The 18,112-nt window shown below is 45.9% G+C and overlaps 1 protein-coding gene across 1 annotated transcript; it reads left to right on the forward strand.

The window, feature by feature from the left end:
- The first annotated feature begins 7,920 nt into the window (after positions 1-7,920).
- Positions 7,921-14,746, forward strand: LOC144688376 (syntaphilin-like). Its single transcript, XM_078554848.1, has 4 exons — positions 7,921-7,986; positions 10,154-10,363; positions 11,023-11,172; positions 13,644-14,746. Exons 1-4 carry the CDS (start codon positions 7,946-7,948, stop codon positions 14,650-14,652), a joined length of 1,410 nt encoding a protein of 469 aa, XP_078410974.1. The 5' UTR covers positions 7,921-7,945; the 3' UTR covers positions 14,653-14,746.
- Positions 14,747-18,112: the final 3,366 nt, after the last annotated feature.

Raw genomic sequence — 18,112 nt, forward strand, 5'->3', positions numbered from 1 at the left:
CCCCTGCTCCCTTGCTCTTCTTTGAAATAGTGCCATGGGACCTATTACATCTTTAGAGAGCAGATTGGTGGCTTAATGGCTTATCTGAAAGGCACTTCTGACAGTGCAGCACTCACTCTGTACGGCACTGAGTGTGTCAGTCTAGACTTTTGTGCTCAGGACTCTGGGGCTTGGACCCACAGCTTCTTACTCAGAGTAGAGTCACTGAGCCATGGCTGACAGGGTCGTGAGGTGCCCCACCAGAGCTCTGTGAGTCTGCTGACTCTGGTGTCAGACACCTGTCAGGAATGGATTTCATGTCCAACCAAAATATTCAAAGTACGTTGGTCAGGGAGAACAGCAGTGGACAGGCAGAAGTTTTGATCTGCACCCCAGCCCCACGTACAGGAATTCCTGAAGTTGGATGTTTGCAGTAGTGTCAGTTGTGGTTCAGCAGGTAACACTCTAACCTCAGAGTCAAAAGGTTCCAGGTTTAAGTCCCACTCCAGGGTATGAGCACAAAACTCCAGACTGACAGTGCAGTACTGAGGGAGTGCTGACTATCTGCTCGGGTGGATGCAAAAGATTCCATGGCATTATGTTGAAGAAGAGCAGAGGAGCTACCCTGGTGACCTGGCCAATATTTATCCCTCAACCAGCACTGTTGTTTTTGGGAGTTTACTGTGCACAAATTGGCTGTTGGGTTTCCTCCATTGAGTACATTTCAAAAGTACATTAAAGGCTTTAAAGAGCTTTTTCAACATCCAGTGGTTGTCATATAAATCAAGCCTTTTTGTTTGAAGATTAACAATGAGACAATATTGCATGGGATCTGTAGTCTGTGTGACTAGCAGCCTCATGAATCAGCCGCAGGTCTGGTGCTTTACTGATTCCTGGCTCTACTGGACAAAGGGGTCATTGCTGTATCTGTAAAAGAAAAATACACGTGACAAATACAAAAGCTTCAGTCACGTGTGACTGAATGTCAGCTTTAACTAGCTGTGATCACATTTCATGGACAGATTGCACCAGCAGCCTCTTTACACAGGTCTCACCTACCCGAGTCGCAACTGGGCTGTGAAGTAATGATATGTTTAACTGACTGTTACCAAGTGCCATTGGTGGTTCCTGCAGAATGAACTCTGCTTGTGACGGTTTCCAGCAGTGACTCACTGTGATTGGTACCAAGTAGTTTACTGAAAAGCTGTACTGCTATAATTGTCTCTTCACAGGAGGTGTCACTGCTGTCACTGAATGGAATTCCAGGATAAATATAACAATTGAGAACAATGGATCTTCACCGGCTGCCCAACGGGAGGAAATAAAAACAGGAGAGAACCTCGAGCCTCGGTAAGGTGAATTAAGGCTGGAATATTCTGTTGTCCCATGAACAGTCATCAGATTTGACCATTTCTCCTTGCATGGAAGAGTTTGGTTGAACCATTATAGAATCATTTAGCACAGAAGCAGGCCATTGGACCCATCATATTTGTACCAGCTCTTTGAAAGAGCTATCCAATTAGTCCCACTTGTCCCCTATTCTTTTAGCACAGCCATGCAAATTTACCCTTTTCAAGTATTTAGTCAATTACTTTTTTGAAAGTTACTATTGAACTTGCTTCCACCTATCAGGCAATGTGTTTCAGATCATAATAACATGCTGTGTAAAAATATTTCCCTCCTCCCCTACTGGTTCTCTTGTAACCCATCTGAGATTTGTGTCTTCTGGTTACCAACCATCCTGTCAGCAGAAATAGTTTCTCCCAATCTACTTTGTCAAACCTGCTCTTACGTGACTGCTTCCTCTCCCCCATCACCATTGACTTCATCCACTTAACAAGGGGTGTAAATGAAAGCAAGACTTCCTCAAGCAGTGATTGATTGATTCTTTACAGCTAGTGCAGTTATTACCTTTGTGTTTTGAGACGGTGTCTTTGGATCCATAGGGCGGAATCGTCCTGTCCCTTTGGCAGCAGGCGTCATGGTAGGCATGTGCGGACAATATGGCAAGAAGGGCAGAAATCTGTTTTATGCTGTCGTGAAACCAGTTTGCGATCGTCCGCTCCACCCATCAATGGCGGGCTGCGTTTCCTGCTGCCAGATATCTGGAACCTAATGTCAATACTTTAGCATCTCATTATAAGCCCTGCTCGCCAGAATCATCGCCCCCCCAACGACGCTGGATCATCCGGGCACAACGCCGACGTGTTTCGCAACCGTACATAAGCGATGTACACCTGGCCGGCTGCACTTCACTCGGGACTTCGAAGTTTGTTTGCCTACCTTGCTTCGGGCAGCACTCACAGTCATCAGCGCCAGGCTTTGCAGGCAGCACCACATCACTTTTAGGGAGGCTGACGGGCAGGTCTTCAGCTACCAGACCAGCCGTAAGGCGGAGGTGGCTTTTCAACAGCTGCAGGGCTAGAGCTTGTTTGAGGAAGGGGGAGAAGTGGCCTCAGGCAAGGGAAGTGGGTACAGGGTGAGGGCTGTATTGGTGAAGGAGGGTATCTCAGGATGTGTGTGAGGGCTTATGCTGATCTGTGCAAGTGGCCTCAAGAGGGTGAGGGCTTAGGAGGCAGTCACCAGAGGAGATGAGGCCAGATGGAGATGCGAGCGCATGTGTGAGACAGTGAGTGGTGATGTCTCTTGAACTGGCAATGAGTGAGATGCCAGTGAATGTGTGACCTTGTGAGCGGTTGAGTTGAGATTGATGAGATGGTTGACTTACCCTGGCGAATGATGAGATCATTCATCCGTTTTCTGCACTGGATGGCTGACCTCTTGTGTGCAGCATTGGCACTGACCAACGCCTCCCAAGCCACAGTGGTGAGATTGCTGGACTTCTGCAGCCAGAACCGGGGTAGAGGACATCGTGGTGGGCCTCCACGGCGTCCAGAAGGCATCCCAGGGATGCGTCACTTAATTCGGGGGCTGCATACTTCTTGGCTTTTGGGGCCATGCCTTCACCGGAGCAGCCCTGGGCTGCAAGCGTTGAGAAGTGAGCGGAAGGCTGTAGTTTAAATATAGTTCCGGGCTTGAGAAAGCGGTGTGGTGGGCAAATCGGAAGCCGCTCACCAGTGAGACGACATGTTTCCTATGACTGCATAATTAATGAGGTGGGAAGGGGATGATGCGGCACGAAAACCCACCATTGCAGCCAGCGGGTAAAACGTCTTTTTTCACAACAGCTACCGCATGTGGTGCAAATCTGGGACGATTCCACCCATTGTTAAGACTGGATCCACCACTGGAATAGGAGGTTTGTATTTAAAATATGCGTAGGTACAGATTTCCGGGCCTTTATGTGTGATAAAACAAACGTGTACTGTATGTAACAAAATGACAGCTATTTAGAATGCTGAAGCCTGTTTATTGTGTTTGAGTTTTGCATTTTTTAAAAAAATCTGCTTGTTTCGCATTCTGAGCCCACAATCCAAAATTTGAAACAGCCCAGGTGAAGGGCCGGTGTCCATGGGGCAGGGCAGCATTGAGGTAAAGGATACAGGTTCAAAATGTACGACACCTTTGAAGTGAAGGATCCAGGTCATGTGATGCCCCTGCAATAGCTGGAGCCACATCTACCAGCAGCTGCCCATCCTCCAATACGTCATTAACCATACTGAGGGACTTTGCTGCGGTGGAAGGACCTGCAGCCAGCCTACAAGGAAGATGCCTAATGCCGCTACATCCACAATAATAGATGGCCAGCAGCCTGCCTGAGTTTGCCCTCAAAATGTGGATTAAGCCCGTCATCACTGCTCAATCCAAATTATCACCCTGCCTGTCAAATCTTACAATGGTATAAGTGATTAACCAATGCTTCACTCACACACACACACACCATTCACAAGAGATACTGAAGTGTGATCTACAAAAACTTGTATTTATGTAGCAATTTTAACATAGTAAAATGTCAGAAGGCACTTCACAGGAGCATTATCAAACAAAATTTGACACCAAACCTCAGAAGGATAGGTGACGAAAGGCTTGGTCAAAGGCATGGATTTTAAGAATTGATGAAGTGCCAGTGGTTGGACAAGTGCTGTTAGACTTGGCTGGCAACATCTCGTGACACGGTTTCCATGACTTCAAGACCTTGAACAGCAGGGACGTCGGATGCTCAGAATAATAAAAGGATTCAATAGGGTAGATACAAAAAGACTATTTCCTCTGGTGGGGAATCCAAAACAAGCGGCCACTATCTTAAAATTAGAGCTAGACTATGAAGAAACAAACTTGGGAAGCACTTTTTCACATACAGAATATGCTCTTCACAAAAGGCTGTGGATGCTGAGGGACAATTGGGGCTTTTAGAACTGAGATTGATAGATTTTTATAGGGTAAGGGTGTTGAGAATATGGACCAAAGGCAGGAAATGGAGAGCTGCCTCAGGGAGATGAAGATATATGGAAAAAATAAATTTTTAAAAAAGTAATGAACCATGTCCCCTCTTGTGACTCCGTCACATGAGCAGGCACATGTTATTAATGGAAAAATAAAGTTTTTATTTTATTTTTATTTGCTTTTGGAAACCTCATCCTGCCCGTGGATGAGGTTTCCAAAAAAGTGCAAAGGCCGCTTGGCACTGCAAGGAGATCCTCGTCGCCAAAATTAAATTCCACCCACGGGCTCTCCAAGTATGGTGGATCGTACCGAGGAGTCGGCAGTGATTTTATTAAATACTCCTGCACCTGCCTGTTACACAAACTCTCATAATTAGGAAGCACATGAACTTAATACAGCATTCCCAAAAACACATGGAAAAATGCAGGAGATTAATCAGTGAAGGAAGTACAGCCTGTAGGATAGAGTCACCTGTCTGGATGATTGAGGGTTATTTTTGTCTAAATGGCAGTAAGTGACTGCAGGTTTTGTTCTATATTTTTGCAGCCTGGCTTCATTGAATTTATCATCTGCCTGTCACACAGCAGAGGGGAAAATGCTTTGAAATCTTGATGAGGAGAACACTTTGTCCCTGCCTGACAACTTTTTAAATTAACTCATGATGTGGATGTTTGGCAAAGCCAGCATTTGTTGCCCTTGAGAAGATTGTAGTGATTCACCTTCTCGAATTGAGTCCCTGTGCCTTGCTAGGCCCATTTAGAGGACAGTTAAAAGTCAACCACATTGCTGAGGATTTGGACTCATAGGCCAGGCAAGGAAGGCAGATTTCCTTCCCTAATGGGAACAAAATGGTTTTTTTCAACGATCTGCTAGTTTCACGGTCACCATTACTGCTTCTAGCTTTTATCAAATTCCAGATTTTATTTAATTGAATTTAAATTTTGCTGCTGCCTAAGTGGGACCTGAACTCATGTCCCCAGATCATTACTCCAAGTTTTGGGATTACTAGTAATACACCCCTGACGCTACCATACTCCTAAACCCTTCTACTTAACCTGTAGGGACTGCACTCAGTACAACACAGAACAGCATCAACAATATAGCATCTTTTAAATAAAGAAAGACATCCCAATGCACAGAGCATAAGAAAGAGATCTTATGGGTGACCAAATGCTTGATCAAAGAGACTTGAGGAGTATCTTAAAGGAGAGTCTGGTGTTGAAACTTGAGGAGGGACTTATGGAGGACTGGAGAATTGCAAACATTACGTCCTTGTTCAAAAAAGGGTCTAAGGATAAGCTCAGCAATTACGGACCAGTCAGTTTAACTTCAGCATGGGGAAGTTTTGAGAAATGATTATTCAGTATAGAATTAGTAGTCACATGGAAAAATGTGGGTGATTAGGAAGAGCCAGCATGGATTTCTGAAGGGGAAATCATGTTTAGCTAACTTGTTGGAGTTTTTTGAAGAGGTGACAGAGAGGGTTGATGAGGGTAGTGCTGTTGCTGTGGTGTACATGGGCTTTCAAAAGGCATTTGATACAGTGCCACACAACAGACTTATGAGAAAAGTTGTAGCTCATGGAACAAAAGGGACAGTAGCAACGTTGGTACAAAATTGGCTGAGTAATAGGAAACAGAGGGTAATGGTCAATGGATATTTTTTGGACTGGAGGAAGGTTTGTAGTGGAGTTCACCAGGGGTCGGTATTGGGACCCTTGCTTTTCCTGGTATATATTATTGATCTAGATCATGGTGTGCAGGGGATAATTTCAAAGTGTGCGGAAGATACGAAGCTTAGAAGCATTATAAACCGTGAGGAGAACTTCAAAAGGACATAGACAAGTTGGTGGAGTGGGCAGATAGGTGGCAGATGAAGTTCAATGGAGAAGCGTGAGGTGATGCATTTTGGTAGGAAGAACATGGAAAGGCAATATGAAATAAGGGGTGAAACTCTTAAGGGGGTGCAGGAGCAGAGGGACCTAGGTGTATATGTGCATAGATCATTGAAGGTGGCAGGACAGTTGAAGAGGGCAGTTAATAAAGCATATAGTACCCTGGGCTTTATTAATAGGGGCATAGAGTACAAGAGCAGGGAGGTTATGCTGAGCTTATATAAGGCACTAGTTAGGCCTCAGCTGGAATATTGGGTACAGTTCTGGGTGCCACGCTATAGGAAGGATGTGAACTCGTTGGAGAGAATGCAGAAGAGGTTTACAAGAATGGTTCCAGGGATGAGAAACTTCAGTTATGAAGATAGATTGTAGAGGTTGGGACTGTTCTCCTTGGAGAGGTGAAGACTAAGAGGAGATTTGATAGAGGTGTTCAAAATCATGAGGGGGCTGCATAGAATGGATAGGGAGAAACTGTTCCCACTCATATAAGGATCAAGAATGAAGGCACAGATTTAAAATGATTTGCAAAAGAAGAAAATGCAATGTGAGAAAAAGCTTTCTCACACAACAAGTGGTCTGGAATGCACTGCCTGGAAGTGTGACTGAGGGAGGTTCAATCGAGGTATTCAAGAGGGCATTAGATGATTATGTGAATAGAAACAATGTGCAAGAGTATGGGGAAAAGGCAGGAGAATGGCACTAAGTCATAATGCTCATTTGGAGAGCCTGTGCAGACATGATGGGCCAAATGGCCTCCTTCTGCACTGTAATAATTCTGAGATTCTGAGGGAACTCCAGAGCCTAGGGCCTAGACAACTGAATGAATGGCCGCCAGCAGTTTGGAGGAGCCAACATCACCAAAGCGGGTGGTGTGGAAGGTGTAAGTTTAATGGGCCCAGTGACCTCCCATGCTTCATGTTTTCTCATACACTTATTACAGGCAAATATTAGCAGGTTGAGAAAAGGCTAAAAGAATTAAGACCAGCAACGCATAGAGCATTAATAACGTGAGCACTCCAAATACCCAAATCCCCAACCTGTCTCTATCCAGCTGCATCGCTGAGGTGCCTGCTCGTCCACCGCCACCTCCCCCTCCCCCACCCGTGGATACACCCTGTAAGTGGAACTTCGGACTGGGCTTGGGGTTGCCTGAGGTCGGCAGCAGCAGGTATCACACTAACATCATTACAGCGAAGGAGCAAGATCATGGGTTTCCTGCAGAGCTTGGAGCTGTGCTCTCACTATTGTTGCCAGCTCTCCAGGATTGCCCAGTAGCCTCCAAGAATTGAAGATCAATGTCTAGGACACTGTGGCGAGCAACACCAAGGGACAAAAAAAAAAATCATCTAAATAATAAAAAGAATTGTGTGTACTTTTATTCATTTTCTTTGAAAATTTCTGTTTATCAGTTCTAAAAATATTGGAGATGAGGAGAGAAGGCTGTGTGATGAAGAGTCAAGAATTATCCAATTGGGTATTGAAGAGCCTGTTCAATTTCCAATTGGCTGTAGGAAGGTGGGCAATGGATGGACAAGTTGATGACCAATGGCAGGGAATATGGGGGTGGGGCAGTTTGAGGCAGGAGATCATGTGATGAAAACTCCTAGAATATATTCAACCAGAGTTAGCAACCCTCAGAGCTCACCAGCTGGGACTCGGAACAATCTTCTAAGGTGGATCTTACTTTTGTTTTCTCAGGTCCCCTGTTGGCTCAATACAGAAAACCCCATGTCAGGATCAGGGAGCAGAAGATCTCCAGGACCACGGAGGTATACACAGCGGCAGCTAACACAGATCATAAAGGTTTTTGTGCAGTAGGGAATCAAAGGCTAACCTGATAAAGGTCTTTTAAGGTTATGAAGGGAAGATGCAAAGACGGTCTTTCCAATTACAGAAAGTCCAAAACTAGAGGGCAGAAATATAGGATGGTCACGAATAAATCCACTGAGAAATTCAGAAGACACCTCTTTATTCAGAGACCTATTTACTTTCTAGTTACCTCAGGGAGCAATTGAAGAAATTAGCATCTTTGCATTTATGTCCTTTTTAATTCTTTGGTGGGATGCGGGTGTTGCTGAGCTGAGTGGCTTGTTAGGCCATTCCAGAGGACAGTTAAGAGTCAACCACATTGCTGTGGGTCTGGAGTCACATGTAGGCCAGACTGGATAAGGACATCAGATTTCCTTTCCTAAAGGACATCCATGAAACAAATGGTTTTTTCTGACAATCAATGATAGTTTCACCTTTACGGAGACTAGTTTTCAATTCCAGATTTTACTGATTGAATTCAAGTTCCACAAGTTGCCAGAGTGGGATTTCAACTCATGTCTGCAGAGCATTAGCCTGGGCCTCTGGATTACTAGTCCAGTGACATCACCATTACATCACCATTTTTCACTGCACTGGGGGCTGGATTTTCATCTAGGAGAGAGATATTGGGAGTTTGGAATTTTCCTGACCCTCACGACCTTGCCTCTTTCCTGGTGCATACCCACCCTATTTTCATGTCAGGGATGTGGGCATGGGCTGGAGACAGGACCACTGCTGCCGGAGGGCAGCCTGAGGTGGCAACAGAGTCAGGTGGATGGCGAAGCTAGCAGGTTAGAAGGCCTACCTCTCTTTACTGGGTCATCGGTCTAGTTATAATCATGACTGTTAGACCACTAGCCCTCAACCTTCACATGTCTTCACACTCCACACCCTTCATGCCCCCTCTATTGCCCTCATATCCCACATCCCCCTTCGATGCCTCCTATGCATCCTCCATACCCACTCTTCCATATCAACTATGTTCAGAACCAGTGAGCCATTGGCAAGGCTGGCAAGTCTTTGAGATGCTCCTGAAACTGACACAATAAGCAATGAGACTTTGAAAATCTCTACTGAGAACAACTGCTAATCTTACAACATCTTAGCCATTCATAATATCAATGACAAATGCTTTAATCCACTTCGCTCCACTTCTTAATCTTGTGTAAATAAACACATATTGAAAAAAACTCGTCAAAAAATCAGGTTATTACAAGGTAATAAAGATGTTAATCGAACAAAGTTAAAACTCCCCTGCAAGCATTGTTCACATTGCCTGTTGGGATGAGTCCATTAGCCATTCTTGGAGCTTAGCCAAGATTTATAATGAGACCATCTGGCAACTGTATCAACAGTAGAAGTTTGAACAGATGCCCAGACATTTATTTTTCCAGGTCTGATCAAAGGTCATTTTGGGCATGAAACAGTGGGTGGGGCGGGGGCGGGGATAGGATTTTACGGAACCCAGAAGAGCAGGAAACATGACGTGCTGAGTGACTTAACTAGGCGGGATGCAAGATCCTGATTTCCCAATGGTGAGTTGAGATGCAGAAATAAAGTCAGCGGCGTGTATGTGGTATGTTGAGCCTCATGCCGGCCTGTGACGGGTTCATACTTGCAATACATTTGGATTCCATGAATACGCATCAGTGTAAAACTTTTAAAATTTTGTCTTACCTTTAAGATAGTCAGTGACACACAAGAATCTCGAGTTCATGTTTGTTTTGTGATTTTGTAAAATTGCCTATTCCTTAACATTTTTATTTCACCATTAATATTGATTACTTTCTGTCTGGACAGAGCTTAATCAGCTCAAATATACCCTAACAGAGATTTCTGTCAATTTTGATGAGGAACAGTGTGAGGCAGATGCCTGTGGAATTGTCCAAGGAGGGGAAGGGGCAGCTTACCTGATTGGGGAATTCCAGGTCACTCGGATGTCAGGATGAGATATTTTGCTGGTTAAACAGGAATTCAGACTCAAAACTCTGCAGTGGGCAAAGATGAGTTCAGGATCCTCTTCAAACTCAATGGTCTCAGTTTAATTTGTTGCAGTCTGTGTTCTAACTGTAAACAGATGATGGGTTCTGATTCACCTTCTGATTGTTAACTTTCCCCTGTCTCTAGTCGGGGTGTCCATGGAAGAAGCAGTTTCTCCTCCCTGTTTAAATCGGCGCTGACCCCGACCTCTGCACAGCAGGAAACTCAGCCTCTCCTCCAGCCATCCAGACGTACCTCACCTCCGGTTGGGCTACGGGACAGCTGCGCTACATCTTCCCTCAGCAGCAGCAGCAACTCGGGTTCTTACAAGGGCAGTGACAGCAGCCCGACCCCCAGGTAAATGTAAGAAATGCCAGACCGTTTGTAGGCCATGCTGATCCTGATAACTGGTACCTGCAGCTTAACAAATTGGAGCAATCGTGAAAACAAACCTCGCCTGTGTTAGCCGTGTCTCAATGGATAATGTCCTCACCTCTTGATTCAGAATGTGGTGGATTTGAGACCCACTGTGGAGACTAGAGCACAAAATCCAGGCTAACATGCCTGGTACCAGTACTGAGGGAGTGCTGCATCACTGAAGTTACCATCTTTCAGATGAGATGTTGAAAACTGAGGCCCTCTCAGGTGGATGTAAAAGATTCTCCAGGCACAATTACAGAGAAGAGCAGCAGGGCTTTCTCTCTCTGGTGTCCTGGTCAACATTTAGCCTTCAACTAAAATCATGAAAAAACAAGTTATCTGGTCATTTTCACATTTTTGTTGTGCACAATGTGACTGTTACATTTCCTACATTAACAGTGACTATACTTCAAAATTACTTCACTGGCTGTAAAGCGCTTTGGAACATTCTGAACTTGTGAAAAGTGCTGTAAAAATGCAAGTCTTTCTTTGGTAAATAGCTTTCTACAGGTGTGACCCTAACTACAGTTTAGATAGACCCAGCTGCGAGTCTGCTTCCCCTCCTCACACTTTCTGTTTATCAACTTGTTTTGCAGACGATCCAGCAAGTATTCATCCTGCAGCGAAAACCATGGGATCAAACCACCAACACCAGAGCAGTACCTGACTCCCCTGCAGCAGAAGGAAGTCTGCATCAGACACCTGAGGGCAAGGCTAAAGGAGACAGAGGAGAAACTGGATGAGAGGTATTGCTGATTCCTGATTGTGTGACAAGAACAGAATAAGTCAGGACTCAATGTTTACAGACATGGCTCAGTGCTGGCGGTGGAGAGGGTGGGTGCCAGTACAGCATAGCCCAGCACTGGCCAATACAGCGTAGCCCAGTGCTAGTCAATACAGCATAGCCCAGCACTGACCAATACAGCATAGCCTAGTGCTAGCCAATACAACATGGCCCAGTGCTGGTCAATATATCATGGTGCAGTGCTGGTCAATATATCATGGCCCAGTACTGTCCAATACAGCATGGCCCTGTGCTAGTCAATACAACATGGCCCAGTGCTGGTCAATACAACATGGCCCAGTGCTGGTCAATACAGCATAGCCCAGTGCTAGTCAATACAACATGGCCCAGTGCTGGTTAATACAGCATAGCCCAGTGCTAGTCAATACAACATGGCCCAGTGCTGGTCAATACAGCATGGCACAGTGCTGGTCAATACAGCATGGCTCAGCGCTGGTCAATACAGCATGGTCAAGTGCTGATCAGTATATCATGACCCAGCTCACTATTCCCAAACAGCCTGGCAATAACCCACTCCTATATAGCTCTCAGCTGACTCCCCAGTGACTATTTCTGCACAGGTTGGTGTTGGCAGAGCCCTGTTGGCCCAGAATCAGCTTAGAACTAACACTTAGACCAGGCACTCAGTAATACCATAGGCTGGACACTGACTGATACCACAGGCCAGACTCTGACTGACACCAGGGGCCAGACATTGACTGATAGCATGGTCCAGATGCTGACTGATACCACGGGCCAGACACTGACTGACACCACGGGCCAGACACTGACTGACACCACGGGCCAGACACTGACCAATACCACAGGCCAGACTTTGACTGACACCACGGGCCAGACACTGACTGATACCACTGGCCAGATACTGACCGATACCACGGGCCAGACTCTGACTGATACCATGGGCCAGACGCTGATTGATACCACGGGCCAGACACTGACTGATACCACGGGCCAGACGCTGATTGATACCACAGGCCAGACACTGACCGATACCACGTGCCAGATGCTAACAGATACCACGGGCTGGATGCTGACTGAGACCATGTGGGCTCGGCACTAACTGAGTTGACCAATTTCATTCGGCCTGATATAAACTGATACGACACGGGTTAGACATTTTCTGACATCTTCTGATATTGTGGAGGAGCTAGGGATTTACAAGCTCCCAGTCTGCAAAGAAACAATTATCATCTAATTGATCCCTGGATTTGCTTAGAAAGAGAGACCATGGGAACTTCCTCGGGAAATCTCCCACTCAACCACCATAACTTTGGAAAACCTGTTCGCGCACATTAAGCGGGTTTTCTTTTGAAGTTACAATGGCAAAGTGCACGACAGGTTAGGAATTGTGGAGGAGAAAAAGGAGATGGGTACCCAGGTACATAATTGATGAAAAGCTAGTGGACTTTTACAAAAAATGATGAAAAAGCTAATAGAATAACATCCTGAGGGGTCTTGACAGGGTGGATGTGGAGAGGATGTTTCTTCTTGTGGAAGAATCTAGAACTAGGGGTCGCTGTTTTAAAATAAGGGTCGCCTATTTAAAACAGAGATGAGGTGAAACTTTTTCGCTCAGAGGGTCGATCGAGTATTTGGGACTCTCTTCCTGAAACGATGATGGAAGCAGAGTCTTTGAATATTATTAAGGCAGAGGTGGATAGACTCTTGGTAAGCAAAGGGGTGATAGGTTATTGGGGGTAGGTGGGATGCAGATTTCAGGATACTATCAGATCAGCCATGACCTTATTAAACGGCGGAGCTACTCCTGCTCCTTGCTCATATGTTTGTATTACTGGGTTTTTTATTTCAGGGGTGTTGAATACAATGGGGAGGAAGTCTTGCTTTAGCTGTCTTGTTACAGAGCCTTGATCAGGTCTAATCCAGAGTAACTGTACTCAGTTCTGGGCACTGCACCTCAGGAAGGTTGTATTGGCCTTGTTGAGGTTACAGCTTGAGGCTAAATGAGACTAAAAGACTTAAGTTGTAAAGATAAGTTGCATAAACTTTATTTGTTTGCTTGAGTTTGAAAGGTTGAATGGTGATTTAATTAAGATGTTTAAAATGATGAAAAGATTCAATAGAGCAGATGAAGAGAAATAGTTTCCAGATGGGGATGAATCCAGAACAAGTGGCTCACAATCTCAAAATCAGAGCTGGGTCCTTCGGGGTTATATTTGGGTTTTTTTTTACACAAGAAGTAGTGGAAATCTAGCACTCTTTGCCCTAAAAGGCTGTGGATCCTGGGGGGCAGATTTTTGTTGGTTAAGGGCACTGAGTGATATGGAGCAAAGATTGGTAAGTCAAGTATAGATGTAATTGAATGATGCAGAACAGGCTCGAGAGGCTGAATGGCCTTCCCTGTACCTATGAAATTTAATGATTATTGATGGGTTGTCATTGTGGTTTTCACAGAGGTGGGGAAGTGGAGGACCTGAAATTGCAGCTTTCCAGGATGCAGGAAGACTGGATTGAGGAGGAATGTCATCGTGTGGAGGCTCAACTCTCACTGAAGGAGGCCAGGAAGGAGATCAAGCAGCTGAAGCAGGTGATCGACACTGTGAAGAATAACTTGGTGGAGAAGGACAAGGGCATCCAGAAGTATTTTATTGACATCAACATTCAGAACAAGAAGCTGGAGACCCTGCTGCACAGTATGGAGTTGGCTCAGGATGGTGCATCCCAGTCTACTGCTGGCTCCCCAGCCAAGTCTCTGACCCGCAGCTCCACCTACACCAAGCTGAGTGAGCAGGGGGGTGATCTCCAGGCCATTGATGTCACTGATCTGCCGCACCGTGGCTCCCTTGCCTCTGGAATCGATCGTGCGGCTGAGGCTGCTGCCATCACCGCAAGGTCCTTACTGCGTGCGGGCGCTATGCCCGAGGGAAGTGACCCTTTGGCCAGGATCCAGATGGGTGCTGTCCGGGAGCAGGGCATTCAGACTGATTTCTCTCCCCGTGATCCTGACTTGGAAGTGATAGCAGAGAAGGTCTTGAGGTCCAACACCTTTGACCCTGACGGCCTCACCGCGGTGGGGACAGAGAACCTGAGACCGCTCCCTGATTATCATACACTTCAGAGCCTCGGGGAAGCCCCTGATCTGCGGCCAGTTGACTCCCGCTCAGCTCCTGCAGGAGCAGTGGCTGAGGCCCCTGGAGCGGGAGTGCCACAGGAACCTGTGCACCCTGGGCCGGATGAGGCTCCCACCCAGGTGGCCCACTGGAGCCGCTATTATATTGTAGATTTGCTGGCAGTGACAGTGCCAGCCGTTCCCACAGTAGCCTGGATTGTCAGCACCCAGCGAGGCAGCGCGCAGCCTCTCTACAACATCGGTGTGTTGCTGCGCAGCTGCTGCGTTATTGCTCTGCAGTCCCTGCGACGATTCAGTGCCAATGCATCTTCCCCAAATCACCCACCATCCTAGCCCCAGCCACTGACTCCCTCCTCTCCACCACCCCTCCTCTACACATAACCCCCACACGCACACACACACATGCCTCACCTCCAACTCCCACCCTCACCCCCAACTCCCACCCTCACCCCCAACTACCACCCCCACCATCCTCCCACACACACATATCACCCCAACCCCTACACACACACTTCATCCCTAACTCACACCTACACCCTCAAATACTACCCCACCCCCCAAACACACACCCACCACCCCCAACTCCCCCCACACACACACTGTTCATCCCCAACTCCCGCCCTCACCCCCAACTACCACCCTCCCACACAGACTTCATTCCCAACTCACCTACACCCTCAACTACTACCCCACCCCCCCAAACACACACCCACCACCCCCAACTCCCCCCTCACACACTCTGCTCATCCCCAACTCCCGCCCTCACCCCCAACTACCACCCTCCCACACAGACTTCATTCCCAACTCACCTACACCCTCAACTACTACCCCACCCCCCCAAACACACACCCACCACCCCCAACTCCCCCCTCACACACTCTGCTCATCCCCAACTCCCACCCTCACCCCCAGCTACCACACCAACACACACACACACACACACACACCCTTTCCTCCCTCATATCCCTTCACAATGAGATTCAAAGTTGTACCATTCCCCCCACAGAATCAGCTGTTTGCACTACCGTTAATGAATCATCGATACACAAATATATATATATAGAGTATAAAAATAACACTCATGGTTGTTCCAGTGATTGATAGCTGGGAATTTATGCTGCATTGCATGGCTGTGAAACATCTCATATATCAGATACTCCTGGGACCATCGCCACTGCAATTCAAGGACTCCATATTGGTGTTATCGTTATTTAAAGACAAAGCATTAAACCATTTTTTTTACATCTATGTCAGCAGCACAGTTATGAAATGCTGCATCCATTGCACCAGGTGTAATGTAAAATTTACTAAGCATAATATCTTTTCAGCTAGCGGTCCCCTCAGTTCTCCTTTACCCTGAACTGTTACCAATGTTCAACAATTGCTTGTAACTGTGGCCCTAATCCAGGTGTCTGTAAGAATCGCTGGAGAATTGCAGTAAATAGCATTCAGCTTGTCCGACCCTTCCTCCTTTATGTGGTACTGCCCCCATTTATTTATTTGTAGAGTTTTACTTTTGTGACTTTTTTGCACAGTTTGAGGTGAGGTGCATTGTTTCGTGGAAGTGGAGAAGATTCATTTCTGTGTTTCTGACACCCAGATCGGGTTTTAAATATTGGGATAAATTTGCCAACCTGTATTGAATGGGAGATTGGATCCTTGCCAACAAAGTGCCTCAGCCTTAGATCTCAATGCCCACTACAGACATCCTGTTCCCTCTACGATTCTGATTAGTGTTGGATTGGTGGCATCTGGCCTCAGAGTTGGACTGAGGCCCACCAAACTCATTTTGGGACTTTATTGCTACTTAAAGGGTTAAATCCCAAGGACAGTTTGCATAGACTAGGCTTTTATTCCCTTGACTTTTGAAGATTGAGGGATGATCTGATCAAGGTGTTTAAAACAATTAAAGAATTTCATAGTGTAAATACAGAGAAACTATTCCTTCTGTTGCAGGACTCAAGAACAAGAAGATACCATCTTAAAATAGAAATAGTCATTTAGGAGTGAAATCAGGAAGGAGTTTTTCACAGTGGAAATCTGAAACTTTTCCCCAAAAGGCATGTGGATTCTGGGAAGCAGTTGGAGCTTTCAAGACTGAGGTTGACATGCTTGTTAGGTAGATGATATCATTGCCATATCAGATGATATGGAGCCAAGGCGTGTAAATGTGGTTGAAATACAGAGCAAGTGTGATATACTTGAATGAAGGAGCAGGCTCAAGGGGTTGAATGGCCTTTTTCAGTTTTAAAGTTCCAGACACCCAGTAGAAAGGAGACGGTGTCATTGAATCAATTTGGGATGGTTTGGACTCAGATCCAAGAGTGAAAGATCAGTGTTTTAACCCATTTCATCTTTCAGCAACCCCTCCACAGGACCAGATTTTAACATGAGGATTTATTTCCCCTAATATTTCGGTCTGGATTCTTTCATAAAATGTTATGCTCTCAACACCCAGCAAATGAACCACCATTCAAGCTGGTGTTAATCTTAAATAATTATTTTTGCATAAATACTCAAGAGACCAACTCTCCTAATATTCTCCTAATGTTCAGTGACCTAGCTTCATCCAATGTCAGGCAGAGCTTAACAGACAGGGAGAGATCCAGCTTCAAACACGACTAAATTAACTGTTACAGGACTAGAATTGGTAAAAGTCCCTGGGGATAGGGAAGTGGGAGAATGGATCCTTATCAAAGCCTAATGACCTTTGGTGGACAGTTGATGATTGGGGGGTGGGGGGAGCAGGGGGAGGAGCGTGGTGTCACATGAGTGGTCTCTGCCTCAACCACTCCCATGGCTGAATGTCCCAACTGACACTCAGACTGGTGCTTGGGTTGAGATCGTGAGGAGGTTCAGGCACCTACAGAAGTGGAACTCAGTGAGAATCAATGCCACCAGGAGAAGAAGGGAGATAGCACTGGGTCATCAGTCCTTTTAATAAAAATCTAAAGTAGGATATCCATTGAGAGTAAGAGAACAAAATGTGAAGTGACTTCAGAGTGTGCGAATGAACGAGTGGACTCAATCACTTAACAAATTCAGGTCAATTTCAGAGACATTCAGAAGTGATTATGGATAGTCACAATAGACCATGTATTGTAATTTGCAAACTATAAAATCTGTCTGTGTAGTGAGTCGTGTTTATTGGGTGTAGAATATTCCGGACTGTTCCTTTTAAACATCAGCAGAGAGGAGTGGCTGCTCCTAAAATCAATTCATTACTAATTGAGGTAGCGGGAGGTTACTGCATTTTCTACATTTCATCTCTAGTGTCTTTTTCTTAATTCATTCTAGGGATGTGGGCATCGCTGGCAAGACCGGCATTTATTGTTCATTTGCCTATTGCCCTGAGAAGTTGGTGTTGGTTGCCGGCCGCCTTCTTGATCCATTGGAAGTCCTAATGGTGAGGGTGATTGGTTATGGGGTACTGAGCCAATTTACCATGAAGGAATCGCCATAGGTGTCCAAGTCAGGCGCGGTGTATGACTTGGAGGTGATGGTGTTACCGTTGACTTGTGACGATATCGCTGCTCTATTTCCATTGTTAACCATGTCCCCCAGTGTATGTACCTTGCTGGGATTTATCTTATCCCGCTTGGTATTAAGTCTGGGCAGGGGAGCCCAGTGGACTCACCAGAAACATGTCCATGGTTATCTTGTCCAATTATATCTTTGTTTTGTGTGTGTGGCCATGTTCAAGCCTTTGTGTGTGGCACTGACTGTGAGGGTTGACACTTGCTGTGGATCAAGCTGACACCCGAACTGCAACTGAACCCATTGGTGTCTGACA

The sequence above is a fragment of the Cetorhinus maximus genome, chromosome 13 (genome assembly GCF_964194155.1).
Source record: "Cetorhinus maximus chromosome 13, sCetMax3.hap1.1, whole genome shotgun sequence".
In the NCBI taxonomy this organism is placed as follows: domain Eukaryota; kingdom Metazoa; phylum Chordata; class Chondrichthyes; order Lamniformes; family Cetorhinidae; genus Cetorhinus; species Cetorhinus maximus.

Bases quoted from the DNA above. Each gene is read 5' to 3' on its own strand.
- LOC144688376 (XM_078554848.1), top strand. From the start codon at position 7,946: ATGTCAGGATCAGGGAGCAGAAGATCTCCAGGACCACGGAG. The intron at 7,987-10,153 runs GTATACACAGCG...CCCTGTCTCTAG, and splicing joins AGATCTCCAGGACCACGGAG to TCGGGGTGTCCATGGAAGAA. The intron at 10,364-11,022 runs GTAAATGTAAGA...CTTGTTTTGCAG, and splicing joins GACAGCAGCCCGACCCCCAG to ACGATCCAGCAAGTATTCAT.